General features: G+C 55.4%; 1 protein-coding gene and 1 pseudogene across 1 annotated transcript; both read right to left on the bottom strand.

Moving 5' to 3' along the window:
* Positions 1–2,199: 2,199 nt before the first annotated feature.
* Positions 2,200–7,781, bottom strand: DLX4 (distal-less homeobox 4). Its single transcript, XM_017972679.4, has 3 exons — positions 7,227–7,781; positions 3,782–3,978; positions 2,200–3,350 (listed from the first exon to the last, which is right to left on the bottom strand). The coding sequence occupies exons 1-3, from the start codon at positions 7,507–7,509 to the stop codon at positions 3,108–3,110; spliced, it is 723 nt and encodes a 240-aa protein (XP_017828168.2). The 5' UTR covers positions 7,510–7,781; the 3' UTR covers positions 2,200–3,107.
* LOC144582913 (uncharacterized) lies at positions 3,909–6,365 on the bottom strand (annotated as a pseudogene).
* Positions 7,782–15,071: the final 7,290 nt, after the last annotated feature.

A 15,071-nucleotide genomic window follows, 5' to 3' on the forward strand; every position in this document is an offset into this window, starting at 1 on the left:
ATTTGGGACCTTGCCTGGATCCAGCTCTCGGATGGTGGTGACCAGCAATGCTTTGAGTTCTCCAGCCTCATTCCTCCTCCGCCCCTTGAGGAGGCAATTCTCCCAGAGGCAGAAGGTGAATGGCCGGCAGTAGGAATTCCCCCTGGCTGTAACACCACCCCTTTCTTCCTCCGATAATCACGGCAGTTGTAAATGCCATTTATTAAGTGCTTACTATGTTCCAGGCACCGTGTCAAGCATGTTACAAGCACTATCTCATTTTGTCATCACAACCACACTGCAAAGCAAGTCCTGTTAGTATTCCCACTTGGGCGGGGGTGGGGGATGGGAACAAGCAGGGCTCAGAGACAGGTTAAGTAACTCACCAGTAGTCACACCGCTAGCGGGTGACAGAGCTGGGACTCTGTAGCCTAAAGCCCCTGTTCTTAACCACCCAGTCTCGGTACCCAGCCATTACTGACCCAATTTTCCCAGCAGGGCTTTTTTGGGGAAAGGAACCATGGGGCTCTCCTGAAGCCTTGATGGCTTGGAGGGAAGAGAATGGGCACCTCCTCCACCAGGGCTCCAGGTCCATCACCTCCCAGGAGCTCAGGGAAACTGGACTAGCTCCCAAATGGAAAAGAGATTCCCATTTCCCCTGAAAAGGAGGGATGGGGGAAGGAGGGGGGACACTGTCAGCTCAGCTGGCCTCTGGCTGAGAGTAATTACACTCCTTCTGCTACTTAACTTTACAACCTGGGCTGTTGTTTTAACAATGTGACTTGTGTTGGGCTGTCCAATTAATCTCGCCTTTGGAGGCTTTCCTAGATGGGGCGGTAGATCTTATCTTGGGTCTGTGGAAAGAGGTGTGTGCAACCTGCAGTGGGCGGGAACAGCTGCCTGGAGGGCCTGTGGCCTCAGAGGAGACCCAAAGGAGAGAACCCGGGCTGGGGTGACTGAACTGGTGGAGCCTGGGGCCTGGAGCAGGGAAGGCAGTGGAGGAAGAGAAAGAGGTTTCTCCTCCTGGTGCTCCCCTTCCTCACCACTCTTGGATCTTGGCTTTGGCCTACCTGTGCCACGTGCCATCCCCAAGAGATCCTCTGTGTGTGTTTTGTAGTATGGGGGTAGTCACTGACCCAGATAGGATGAGGAACTGCAGCATCGGGAGCTGGGGGTTTCACACCCCTCTGCCCTACATATGACTCCAATATGGGCTTTTCTCTGGCCTGCAGAGTTAGCTGGAGGTGTCTGAGTGGGCTTTTCAGATGGGGCAGGCACCGAGTTTGCAGTGTCCGGGAACAGGTCTAGGCAGTAAGAGCAAAGCTCAACTTGGAAGTGTTTGGCCTGGATTTGGAGGCCCTTCCCCCAACCCCTCGGGCCATGCTGGGCTGGATTCCCTGAATTATTCTGCCACCCTTGTCCTCAGCCCCCCTCCCACGGGCGTTCCTTATCCTGCTGATCCTGGTGGGAGTGAAGGTGGTGCTATGTAGTCCGGTGGGGTTGGTGGCCAGAAGTCTCTCGGGTTCTGCTGCTCCCAGGCTGCCTGCCCTTCTCACCCAGCGCTGACCCCCCAGGCCCAGGCTAGATTGGAGCCCCTTGCAAGACCCACGCTGCTATCTGTGTTCCCTTTGCCTGGAACTCACCAAAGCAGCGTCTGGTCATTTGTTTGCCTCGGTCACCATGGTATCCCTAGGATCCGGCAGAGCACAGGCTCTTCAAATGTTTGTTGCATGGAAGAGAATTCCAGGTTTTTTTTCTGGTGTTTTCCTTCTCAGAACTGCCCCTCCTCCTTCCCTAAGGTGAGCTGAGGCCATCCTGCCCCCAAGCAGCACACCTCTCCAGGTGGGACTGGACCGGATCCGTGGGCATGCCCTCTTTCAAGGTGAACTGGGCCTCTCCCTGGGCTAAAGGTGAGGCACAGGGGCTGGAAGGTGCCTGGCTCCCTCCAGAACAGGGCCAGGAGAGCGTCTGCTGGGGAGGAGCACTCAGACCTTGCATGAGCATCTCTTGGGTTCACACAGGAGCATATGAAACGGTGGACATTGTTAGAACATTCCAGAGACAGAATAACAGAGCTACTTAGTGGCAAGGCAAATCTAGAGTCCAGTGCCTCTGACTCCTGTAATTCCATGGCAGAAGAGTCAGCTGGACCAGAAGAGATGCTTGACCAGCCCCTACACATGAGAAGTCAGGAAACAAACACACCTCACAGCCAGCGTGCAAAGTTTTGTACAAACTTTAATCTCTGGAAGCTCGTGGTGTGAAGCTCAAGCTCTGATTGGTTCTAAATCTGCACAGTTCCTTTGAACAGAGACAGCTTCGAGGAGCTGAATCGATGGGCCTACCCATCTATTTGGAGGTGTCTAGACCCGCACTAATCTAGAGAGCTAGTTTGTCCCCATTTTTCCCCGAGTATTTCCTTACCAGGTTTTCAAAAGTGTTTGCCTGTGGATTCATGGGAATAGGAGAGAGCCTTTCAATAAATACCTATTGAATTATATGAAAAATTGGACCCATTATCTATTCAAAAAGGGGAGATGGGGGAAAGAGGGCTTTTTTAAGGAGGAGAGCATAAATTACCCATAGGTCCATGAACTCTACATTTTTCTGCATCTCTTCTACCTCCAAGGATGGTAAGTACGTAAATCAGTGATGGGGGTAACGGGCTGACCTCAGGGAAAAATTGCTGGTTAGGTGGGAGCTGATGGTAGCCCCTGTTGAGGTCCACTTCTGCTTTCCCTCACAAATGGGCTGGGCAAGGCCCAAGGCACACAGAGAAAAAAATACTCCATGTTTCTTGCTGGTTTTGTACCCAGGCTGTAGTGGGGGGAGTGGCAAAACCAAGGGTCCCGGGGACAGTCTCAACTCCAGTCAATGGCTCTCTCTCCGGAGCATTTGTCCTGCTGGAGTGAAGGTGTCCAGTCCATGGTAGTGGTAGGGACAACAGTTATGGCCAAGGTCCTTGATCTAGGGGCACAGGCTCTGCTCTTTCTCTCCTCTATCTCCTTGTCCTCCAGAGAAAACCCATCTGGAGCTGGTTTCCTCCCAGCCCAGAGAAGGTGCAGGCAGATGGCCTGGGTCCTGGGCTTTGCAGGAGTGCTGGGGGCCTGATCAGCCCTTCCCCAGACTCACATCATCTGAGACGAAGCCAGGACATCTGAGGAGTGATGCTGATACCAGGCTCCAAAGCTGTTGCCATAGCCACTGGTGGGCAGGGTCCCTGCCTTGGGTAGATCCCAGGGGGAGGGGAGGGGTGGGGAGCAGGGAGACACGGAGAAGGTCCTCCCAGGGAAGTCTCTTTCTGGCCCCCCAGAATTCTGCTTCAGGAGCTTCTTATACTTAGAGCGTTTGTTCTGAAACCAGATTTTTACCTTTGGGGAGAAAAGAGAAAAGAATGAAAGATCAGGAGGAAGATATGTGTGAAAAGTTTCGAGGAAGGGAAAGGGACCCAGGTGTAGGAGCAGTTGTGGGAGCCCAGCCGAGTCTGGGGACATCTACTCCAGGCCTCTACAGCCCCAGCAGTCGCCTGAGTTCCTGCCTCTGAGCTAGTATCCATGTCTCCCTGCCTGCTGTACCCTCCTCTTCCTGACCCACTCCACCCCACCCGCACATACATGCACACCTTTCAACACACATTCCCGCCTGCGCTTGCTAAGAGCCAGCTTCAAACATTCCCGGGAGAACTGTGACAACAGGGCACAGCACCAAGCCATCAGTCATTCACACCTGGGGCTGGGGAATGAGTTACCAGAGAACACGTGTGGGGAAGGTGAGAGCTCGGGAAGGATGACACTGGCCCCACCTGGGTCTGCGTGAGGCCGAGCTGCGCTGCCAGCTGGGCCCTCTCGGGCAGCGCCAGGTACTGCGTGTGCTGGAAACGCTGGTTTAGGTGCTGCAGCTGCAGGCTGGAGTAGATGGTCCTTGGCTTGCGGAGCTTTTTGGTCGGGGCCTGCGGGCGCCGCTCCGAGGGTTCCGGGGACAGCCGCGGCTTCTCCGAGTCTAGTGGGTAGCACAACACGGTGTAGGGGGCGAGGAGGTGAGCTAATGGGTAGGACAGGCGATTTCATAGGCTTATTTTCATCTCGTCTGCGGGCCGTGGGCGGCAATTAGCAAAAAGCACAGCCACGGGGATCGCCCCCTTGCCCCTGCCCTCTACCTTCCGAGTGGAGCGTTTCAACCCCCACGTTCACCGCGCCAGGTGATACAAGGCGCAGTTCTGCTCTCAGGGAGCTCCCGCTCGTATGGGTTCTGTGACTGCAAGAAGAAAGCGCCGAGGGCCACAGCCAAGGTACCGCGGCGCCTGCAGTGGAAGGTCGGAGTTCAGCCCCGGGCGGTGGCGCCAGCTAGGGGTAGGGCGGGGCAGAAAGGCTAGTAGAGGGATAAGCCGAGGCCTAGAGATGACAGAGGAAGGACACTGCAGGCTGTGGGAACTCAAGAGCAAGGCTCAGAGGCTCGAGATTGTGTCCGCGTGGCAGCCTCTGGCTGCGGCCAGAGGGGTGGGTGACAGGCCCGGCTGAAAGGACCTTGAGTCCCAGCCTCGCAGCGCAGTGACCCCGGGTTTGCCCTGGTCTCGCCTGCCGTAACGGGGCGCCCCTCTGCCCAGGTTCACCCCACAGGAAAAGTGATCATCTCTCCCCTCCCGCTGTGCCCAGATGAGTTTTCAGGGGCCCCAGAAGCTGGGTCTGCGTGGGGCAGCCCCTTCCTACGTAGGGCAGCGCACACAGAGGGGTTCCCGCGGCAGGGAAAGTGAACCGGCTTCCAAGAGCGCGCAGCGCAGCCCGACCAGGTCATTCTTGGATCACGCTGCGGTGCTGCCGCGGGGAATCTGGTCAGCTCTGGGCCGCCTAGCTCTCCAGGAATCTCGGCCGTGGGACAGCCAGGCCCTAGAATGCTGAGGTGCGGGGAAGGATTAGGACAGGGCTTTTCGTTCTTCCGAGTCAGCCACTCTAACCTGCAAGGCTCTACGGGGACGCCGGAGAGGTCCCAGACAATGGGAGGAGTAGGGCAGCTGGAGCAGCCTCATTGCCCGCGGGCTTAGGGCAGCGTCCGCCACATTCCCTGTGGGTCTGTCCAGCTGACCTGAGCCGAGAGAGAGTGGCTTGTGTCCGCCCGCGTCCCCCCACCTTCTTCCCCTAGTCAGGCTCACCCTCCACACGTCAGTGTACCCGCCCTCGGCCAGCCAGCGGTCACCAGCTGCCGTCACCTCCCCCGCATCCCTCACCCGTGGCCTCGGGCGCTGCGGGCTTCTGAGATCCTCCCTCCTAGACCCTGCCTCAACCAATTCCCAGAAAAACCGTTGGGTTTCCGCTCCCGCCCGCGCCTGTCCTGCCTCGATCCCACTGCTGGCAGCTCTGGGCTGGCAGCCCAGAACCCACCCGCGCCTCTCTGGCTGCGTGAACTGCGCAATTCGAGCGGGAACGCAGGGAGCCTCTGAGGCCCACCCACTCGCGCAGCTCTCCCTGCCCCAGTCCTCCAAGTTCTTTCCCTGACGGCTGCCTTTCTCTACCCCAGTTCCAGCAAGTTGCAACTGGATCTGCCCGGGTTATGATCACGGAGCCCCAGGGCCTCCCTCCAGGCTCAACAGCCAAACCTCTTCCGGAGGCAGGGGTGGACATAGAGTGGAGGTAAAAGGAGGACCCCAAGCTCTTGATCACATGCCCTTCACTCTAGAGTGCCCAAACCCACCAGTTCCAGTAGAGAAATGCTAGAAATTTATTCTAAGGAAATCTGGGTGTGTGTGGTTTTTCGTTGGATTGGGGAAAGTCCTTAAAGAAATGAACTCTCTCTCCACTCTGTTGTCCTTAGATCAAACGAAGGAAAGCAAGGGATATGGCAGACGTGACTGATAACACCAGCCTGCTGCCAGTAACTCTCCTGAGGACAAGGTCAAGGTATCCCTCCTCCCCCAGAAACACACACACAAACATATCCTATTAGCATACACTGAAGGATTCATTTGTAAAAACTAGAACTGCTCCTCGAAACTGGCCATACTCCAACCACACCCGCAACCCAGGAGAGACAGCCTCAGTTCTGCACAGAAGGCAGTTAACCTTTGGGGGTTTGGAGGAAGCTCCCTAAAATCGATGCTCCTGGCCGCCTGCTTTACCCATCTATACATCAAAGAAGTTGAGCTCCCAAATCCTAGGGTCACTTCTGGCTCTGATGGTTTGTGAGCTGATGTCAGAGCCACAGGAGAAGGGAGGAAGATGTCTTGGTCCTGAACTGACGCCAGTGAAGTCACCTAGTGGCTGTGCCTCCTTGGAAGAGACTGTGCCAAAGACAATTGCAGGGGGAGGGGGTGGCCAATTAGATGGAGGCAGAGAGTCCAGGGACCTGGAGGCCAAATTGGAGCCAGTGCAGATGGGATTGTGGGCAGTGCCCATACCCAGATTTTATGTCAGCTCAGCTGCAAGGCCCAGGATCCCGAAGATGGGCCAGCTTCTCTGCTTCCAGGCCTTCCAGTGAGCACTTTTTCAAGAGTTCAGCGTTGCTCCAGGCAACGGGTCTAAGCTACCCCAAAGCCAAAGGGCAGCGATGACAGCCATGGCCTGCCCCTTTGGCTGGAAGACTGAGGTAGTCAGGGAGAGATGAGGGACTTTCTGACTAGCCTTTGGCCACATTCTCAGAACAATGGATGGAGGGGTCCTAGTCCCAGATTCCGCCAGGCCAGCTTCCAGTCAAGGTCCGGCCTGGTCTGAGGAGAGCGGGTAAGGCCCGGGAAGGGAGAGGACAGAGCCTGGAATCAGCCTCGATGTCTACAGCCCTCCAACCGGGACTTGATTTGCTTTTCAGGGTTTGGCTTGATCACCACTTTCTGAGACAGGACAGAAGCGGAGAGGGGCGACATGGGGGAGGAAGAGAGTGCAGGATGGGGGGAATTCTGAGGAAGGGGCTAGGCCCCCATCCTCACATCTGGATTGCTTCAGTTTTCCCTTACTAATAGGTACACAGCCCCGCTGCTCCAGTGGGTGGGGTGGGAGCCCTCCCGCCGTCTTTATACAACTGCAAATCGAAACCAGGTCGGTTTTGAAAGGAGACCTAGATCTACTCTCCTCCTCCACCCCCCACCCCCCACCCCCGAGTCTCCCGCCCCATCCCCTCGTCCTCCTCCCCACCCCCACAACCCAGGGAATCCGAGGAAGGTTTGAATCCCGCTAGCTGCGTCCAACCAGACGAGGGAGAAGTTTGGGGGCACACAGGAGCCGTACCCCAGAGGTGGGAAGAGCGGCCACGGTTGAACTTACCTGCCTCAAGTTCCTGAGGGTGCTCTGCGGGGCCGCAGAGGGGCTGAGAGAGCGCCGCCGGTTGCTGGTAGGGCAGGTAGGAGTCTCCGGGGTTCGCTGGCCCGGTGTAGGGGTAGGACAGGAGGTGGCCATACGGCCTGGAGTAAGACAAATCGGGGGAGGCTGCGGTTGTAGGGGACAGGCCAAGCGGGTAGGCAGCCACTACCGACGGGACGGGGGTAAGGTCTGGGAAGAGAGCTTTGGAGGAGTCCCGGCCGGCGAGCGGGCAGGGCAAAGAGGTCATTGTAGCCAGGGTCCGGGCTGAAGGGCCATGGCCTGGCACGTAGTCCGCTCCCTCTGCCAATTCTCTTTTCCAAGCCGGACGGGCCCCCCAGCCAGCGGCACCCACACTTAAGATCCCGGGGAAAGTGTCTCTTTCGCTTCTTTCACCGGAGAACTCGCGCCTGGGAAAGGGGTTCTGGGGGGGTGCCCCTCATGGCTTTCCCCTCCCCCCCAAATTCATGGGGGGCCCCCCTACTCTCCATCGGGTTTGGTTCCAGGGACCCGACGGGGGCCCCGCCCTCTTAGACGCCCCGGATTGGCTACCGCCCGCAGTGACCTCACGGAGACTTGGAGCCGGGCCCCGCCCCCCGAGGGCAGCCCGCAGTAAAGTAGTGGGAAATGGGAGGGGGCGGTGCGCACGCCCAGGTCGGTCTATCTCGGCGTCTTCTCCAAGAAGTGCTGGGTTGCAGGGCAGTTGGTGCAGTCCGGGAACCGCGGTCATAATGGCAAAAATGCTAGAGAGGTGGTAAGGCTGGATGCCCAAGGGATGCGGAGCTGGGCAGTGGGCAGAGGCCCTGGGGCTGCGGGGACGCAGGGAATCTGCATTCACAGCCTCTAGATCTCGGGGGTCTACACGTCAAAAGCCGCCGTGGACCTGCAGGGGAGTCAAGTGCAGACCGCCAGCCACTTAGTAAGTGCATCGGAATGCGTCGCTGCTGAGCACCGGCAGTTTGTTGGTAAATAGACGCTGGGGCTGGGAGGGTGCCGCCCGGCGCCCAGCCTGCCCCGCACGTGTGTGGCGCGCACGCCCCCGCGGAGCGCCCTCGGCCCGGCAAGCCGCGACCCGCCGCCACTGTACCCCACTGCCTCCCATGCTGGCTTCCGCTTCCGGCAGGGGCCGGGGTTTGGTGGCGACACCGCAGCTCCTCTCAGGCCCCCGAAGCTGCAGAAGGGATCCTTCCTCTGAGCTTTAGCCCATGCGGTGCCCCGCCTTTCCTGGCTCCACAGAAGGCTGAAGTGTTGCTTGAACCCGGACAAAATCTGGGAGTGGAGGATGAGTCCAGTTGGATGGCTTCTGGGAGGGCACAGGAAATACTGCAGGCCAGTCTCCCTGGCGCATTTTCCAGGCTGTGTTCAAGATTTGCCTCTAAACATTAGTGTCTATGGCCTTGATGGACACGTGTCCACAATATACAAGCATTTATTGGCACGTGTACACAACTACACAGGGACTCCATTCAAATACAACATATATACTCACATATACCAATATGCAGGTGCCTACACTGATGTTCACACTAGCATTCGTTCATTTATGGATCTGCAAACAGAGCTCTGGCTGTGATGTGTATACACATCTATATACCTGAAGATGAATTGGCACTATCCTTGAATAAAAGCACTATCAGTACTTGTCTCTTACATAAATTCGATATACAAGTCAAATAACTGGTGTGTGTACTCAAAAATACAGACGATCTAAGCATGTAACATTTATACTTGTGTTCTTACCCCATGAGAAATACCTGTCCACACATATCTAAGATGCCTCACGTTAGGGGAGAGAGAGTTCCATCCCTAAACACACCTGTCTTCACAAATTCCCAACACAAAAACCCATACACATGTTCCCACTTTATACAATTTGGCAGGCATATTCATGTTTGTACACACGCACATGCTTTCACCGTTAGGGATCAGAGTGAAGGTAGCAGTCACAGATTTGGGAGATGGAAGAGCATGGTGATAAGAAAACAAGATCAGGCAAGGTGGCTCAGGCTGGTAATCCCAGCACTTGGGGAGGCTGAGGCAGGCAGATCAGTTGAGCTCAGGAGTTTGAGACTAGCCTGGGCAACATAGGGAGACCCATCTCTACAAAAAGTACAAAAATTAGCAGGTCAATGTGATGCATGCCTGTAGTCCCAGCTACTCAGGAGACTGAGGCAGGAGGATCACTTGAGCTCAGAAGTCAAGGCAGCAGTGAGCTGAGATTGTGCCACTTCACTCCAGCCTGACTGACAGAGTGAGTCCCTGTCTCAAAAAAGGAGAAAAGAAAGAAGAGGAGGAGGTGGATGAGGAAGAAGGAGGAAGCCTAGAAGAATAGGAGAACACACTGGGGAATGGCTGGGCTCAGGCCTCCTTAGAGAGACAAAATCAACCAAATGGGTATGCAGGGGTGATTGAAGCTCACAGTCAGAAGTCCTGCAGGGAGGAAGGGCAAGTCTATTTCAAACTGGATTCCCCAGTGGAATAGATAGAGGTGAGTTTTCCAAGGAGAGACTCCTCTAGCACCTGGCTTGGGGCTCTCCATCTTGAAGCCTTGGAGCTGGGAAGTAAAGGGCTCTGGCAAGAGAGCTTGCTTCTCCAGACAGCTGGAGATCCCACTCCCCTCTCATCCAACAGGGTGTGGAGGGTTTGCTCAGTAGAGAAATGCTTGTTCTTTTTTTTTTTTTTTTTTTTTGAGACGGAGTTTCCCCCTTGTCACCCAGGCTGGGGGGCAATGGTGTGATCTCGGCTCACTGCAACCTCCTCCTCCCGGGTTCAAGTGATTCTCCTGCCTCAGCCTCCTGAGTAGCTGGGATTACAGGCATGCACCACCATGCCTGGCTAATTTTTGTGTTATTAGTAGAGTGGGGTTTCACCGTGTTGACCAGGCTGGTCTCGACCTCCCGACCTCAGGTGATCCGCCCACCTCGGCCTCCCCAAAGTGCTGGGATCACAGGCATGAGCCACCATGCCTGGCTGAGAAATGTTTACTGTATGTGGGACCACCTTTCTCCCTTTCTTCCTTGATTCTAGCCATGCCACCCTCTCCTTAGAGGGGGGGCTGTGAACCTGTGAGGATATGTCCTTCTAAACCTTCCTTTCTACCATCACCATTTTCCTCTAAAGCGAGGGAGGCAGCCTTACAGCAGTGCTGAGGAGAGGTTCCAGGGATGGCAACAAAGGAAGAGAACGTTTTTGGGGTGGGGTTGGCTGTAGGGAGGGTTTCCTAAAGGAAGTGCTTTTGAGCTGGAATTGACAGGATGAGTGGAAAGATATTTCCTCTTAGAGCCATATGCACAGAATCCTTTCTTGTCGGACCTAGGAAGGAAGGGCAGGCATGGGTTTTCTGGCAGGGCTCTGCCACAGCTGACTTTGGGCATCCTCCAAAGCCAGGAGCTCCCCAGTGCATAGGTGTCTTAAGTTCTAAGCCCTCAGGGCTTCGCTGAACTCAGAGGATCATCACCTCTATGAGACAGCAGGACATACTCTGCAGCCCTTTGGAATTTATCAAGCACTCATAACATCCAAGTCCTGTGCCTCTACACACACGCACACGCACACGCACACACACGCACGCACACATGCTCAAACCCCAGGTACTATTATCCCCATTTTACAAATGAAGAAACACCTCCTTCAAGGCTCCCTTCTCTCATATTCCAGAGGGTGTGGGGCTGGGGCACCTGCTTAGGATACCCTGGGGTCTCCTTAGATGCAGGCTTTTCAGGGAGGGATCTTCTCCAATTGGAATCCCATCTCACCAACCTCAGGAAAGGCGGAGATGGTGAGGATGTGGGCTGGGAAATGCAGTAATCTCATATTAGATCAGTAGGGAGAGAAAATTCTTGCTTAGGAAAAAAGTTGGACCAATACAGAGAAGATTAGCATGGCTTTATGAAGCATTCCATATTTTAAAAAAAAAATTTTAAACAGAGAGGGCTGACTGGGCACATTGGCTCATGCCTGTAATCCCAACACTTTGGGAGGCTGAGGCAGGCAGATCATGAGATCAAAGTATTGAGACCATCCCGGCAAATATGGTGAAATCCCATCTCTACTAAAAATGCAAAAATTAGCTGGGCGTGGTGGTGCGTGCCTGTACTCCCAGCTACTTGGTAGGCTAAGGCAGGAGAATTGCTTCAACCCAGCAGGTGGAGGTTGCAGTGAGCCCAGATGGTGCCACTGCACTCTGGTCTCACAACAGAGTGATACTGTGTCTCAAAAAGAAAAAAGAAAAAAAAGAGGGAGATGCCCTTGAGAAGCCCACCTGAGGCCTGGGTTGGGTTCTGGTCCAATTCAGCCATGAAGCTGCTGGTTGGGATATTTTGTGTCAGTCATTTGCCTTCTTTGAGACTGGTTTACCAGAAGGGATAAAAGAACTGAGCTGGACTAAGAACTCCAAGCCTTTGTCATTTGCTTTATGACAAATTGCAAAAACTAAAATCCAAAACCACAATAAAACCAAGAAGAAGTGGGGAGGAGGAGGGATGGAAAGAAGGAAGAACAACAACAACAAAAAAAACCTCTTTCCTGTCACTAGAAAATCTCAGGCCCCTAGCTCGTCACAAAAGCCAGAAGTGGCTCTCCCAAGTCTCCCTCACAGATCCTCTCATTTAGCGCCAGCAGACTGCTCGGAAAATTCCGGCACCCTGGCGATGCGGTGGAGCCAAACTTCGGGGCCCAGAGTTTGGGGGTAGGGGGAGAAACTGCGCCGCGGGGGTCCCGGGATTCGGCCGAGGTGCGGGTATTGGACCTAATCCGCTAGATGCACGATTTGACGCCATCACAACCGCTCTGGGAATGATTCCTTGCGCAGCATAAGCACCCACGGCGGAGGGATGCATTCCTTGCGTGATCACCCTGAGTTCCGACCCTCCCGGTAGCGGGAACTCCCTCCGAACCCATCTCCTTCCCTGGCGGTCCGTCGCGGGCACTCCTAACATTTGGTGAGTGCGCAGAGCTCTCCGCACTGTCGCTGGGCTCGGTACCGTGCCTACTGCTCGGCCCCAGGAGCAGAGGTCTGTGTCTGCGCCCAAGTGTGTAACTCCGAGCCCGCTCTCAGGGCAGCACCTGCGTGGATATGCCCAGGGGAACAGAGATTCACCCGCGACCACAGTCCTCCGCAATCCCTGGCCCTTCCGGGATTATGCGTGCCCTTTTTCCTCTATCCCATCCACCGGCCCCAAAAAGAACTTTTAGTTTAGTGTTGTCATTCTCAGCGGATTTTAAGTTTTATTTGGATGCACCTTTCTTTCTTAGTAGCTCAGGTTGGAGAAACTGGATAATTCGGTTTGGCGCCGGGAGAAAAGGAATCAGATCTTCGTCTCAGACTTTCTGAGCTCGGCCCTGCGTGCTGTCAATAGGGCCTCGGTATTCAGCGAGGCCGGCGAAGGGACAGTCTGGAGAGGTGTGCGTCCTCCTCTCTGATTGGACTTTTCCTGAAATTTGGAATGATTGCGCCTCTTTTTCTCTTTCTGATCGAGCATTTAGTGCTGGTGCAAGCCGGGCAGCCGACTGGTTACTGAGGCTACCGCCAGTCTGGACAGTGAGTTTCCATTTGCGCTCACCCTCCAGCTCCCTGAGCGCTTTCTCAGGAATTGGAGTTCCCGTCTCATATTCCAAATAACCCTGGAGTTCCCGTCTCATTTTCCAAATAACCCTGGAGAAGCTCCCAGGGGAAAAGGAGGGAAGAGGCCTTGGGGTCAGCACCACCTGGATCCTAGCACGGTGCGCGCGGCAGTGGGGCTCCCACGCCCGTCTCCTGCTCCGCCCTCGGAGACCCCATCCCAGAGTCTTCTTCGAATTACTTGCAAATTTCAGCCTCTGCTCAGGAGGTCTTTTCTTTGAGATTAGCTGGAGTGTTTTATGTACACACTAAACATGTTAAAAATTAAACCAGGAACAATTCTTGGACCTGGATCTCCCCCCCACTACACACACACACACACGCACACACACACGCGCGCGCGCACACACACACACACACACACACGGCACGGGGGAGAGAAAACGGTTAACAAAAAATGGGGCGATTTTGAGGTTGTCTTGGAACTACACTGCACCGCTGGAGAGCCACGCGACGCTGAACTTCGCTGGGTGCGGGAGGAGGAAATATCCGGGGCTGGGGACGCATGGGCCGGGGGACGGGTAAGTTCCAGGCTCGGTGGCCTGGAGCTCTGGAGTTTTCCTTTGGGTGTCCCACCCCGGCCCTGGTGGACCGAAGGGAGGTGGCCGCACCCGGAGCTGGGCGGACAGACCGCCAGGTGGCCTGCCAGGGCGCCCCGGGGGAACGTAGGGAGCCGGCGAGAAGCCCTGAGGCCACCCCGGCTGCAATGAATTCGCCAGCCGAAAAGCAGCTCCGCCAGGCTCTTCAGACCTTCCCAGACCTAGCCATGGAAACTAGGCGTTTTGCCGACGACTTCATCCCCGGGTACCGGGTGAAAGCTGGAGGTGGGGGTAGTGGGAGTTGGAAGGTTCCTCTAGCGGCAACATCAAAGACAATGCATGCACTGGCACACACAATATAACACACAGCGCTCACACATACACACCACAAACACACAGATGCACAGACGGCTACTTCCACAATAGCCTCAGCACACACTCCAGAGGCAGACACAGCCACATCACACATACACAACACACACAGCATGCGGCCACCACACATCCGCACACAACTACCCCCCCACACACACACAAACACACCTGCCCTCTGGACCCTGTGGAGTTGATGAAGGGGCTACAAGGGTGAGGTTATTGGTTTAAGTTTTTGACCAGTGACCCCCACCCAGACCAGACCCTTTGGAGGTCCAGACTGCTTTTCTTTCATAACAAAAAGTCTGGTGCCTAAATCCTGATTACGGCAGCTCAGCCTGGGAGGAGACAGCCTTACCTCTGCTGATTTGGGCCTGGGTGAAGGATGGCAATATTGCCTTGGGGAGGAGAGCGGAGTAGCCACTTGGGCACACAGACATACCATACCTCTTCCCTTCAACGTGAGAAAAATTATCACAACTACAAAAAACCTCAAACTCAGCCTTTCCCTCTGTGTACCCCTGTGTTGGGCTCTTGGGCCACCAGGCCTGGTGTGGGGGAGGGCAGACAGGGGTAAGGTGGAAGGTAACTCAGTCCCACCCTCTCCTCTCTCTCCCCAAACCTCCCCTCACCTTGCCCAGCTGTGGGGGTGGAGTGGGAGTGGTTGGCCGAGAGGAGGGTCCTGGACCCACTCTCATCTGTTTTCAGAGGGGGTGGTGCATCATGCACCTCCTCCGGCCTGGCTCCCACCCTCCGCTGTCAATCACCCTCATTAATTCTCCTTGGAAAACGATCCCACGCTGGAAGTTCGCCAACTGCTGCCTGGAAAAGGCTGAAAGATATGGTGAGGAGGAAGGGAAATGGGCAGAGAAGTGGGGAGAGTGTACACTGGCTGCATGGGGTGAGGGCGGTGCCAGCTGGTTGGGGAACCCAACCCCCAAAGACTTTCCATCTTCTCAAGTTAGTTTTCCTCTCCCCTCCCCTGGAAGCCCCTCCCAGATTCTGAGCTGACTGTCACCTGTCCAGTCTGGACCTTGGGGAGAAATAGCTCTTTGCAGCCCAAATTCTGGCATGAGCCCCAAAACTAGTGAGCAAGGAGCTCAGTCCCACACTCCCAACTCCCAGTCAACTCAGTGGGGCACTGCTGCCTCAGGTGCTTTCCACAGGAAAGGGAGGGAGGGCAGGGTAGTAGACCTCTGGATATGTAGGCAAGAGGATCGAGATGCAGACTCAATTCCTGGAGGCCCCTCTAAGGAACCTTGCAAAGCCTGTCCCAGAGCCTCT

Source organism: Callithrix jacchus, chromosome 5 (genome assembly GCF_049354715.1).
Source record: "Callithrix jacchus isolate 240 chromosome 5, calJac240_pri, whole genome shotgun sequence".
NCBI classification, from domain to species: domain Eukaryota; kingdom Metazoa; phylum Chordata; class Mammalia; order Primates; family Cebidae; genus Callithrix; species Callithrix jacchus.

What these genes read in the sequence shown, in the direction of transcription:
- DLX4 (XM_017972679.4), bottom strand. Translation starts at nt 7,509, where the DNA reads ATGACCTCTTTGCCCTGCCCGCTCGCCGGCCGGGACTCCTCCAAAGCT. An exon ending in CCCTCAGGAACTTGAGGCAG is followed by an intron (nt 3,979 to 7,226) that starts GTAAGTTCAACC and finishes GCTACCCACTAG; the next exon opens with ACTCGGAGAAGCCGCGGCTG. An exon ending in TCGGCCTCACGCAGACCCAG is followed by an intron (nt 3,351 to 3,781) that starts GTGGGGCCAGTG and finishes TTCTCCCCAAAG; the next exon opens with GTAAAAATCTGGTTTCAGAA.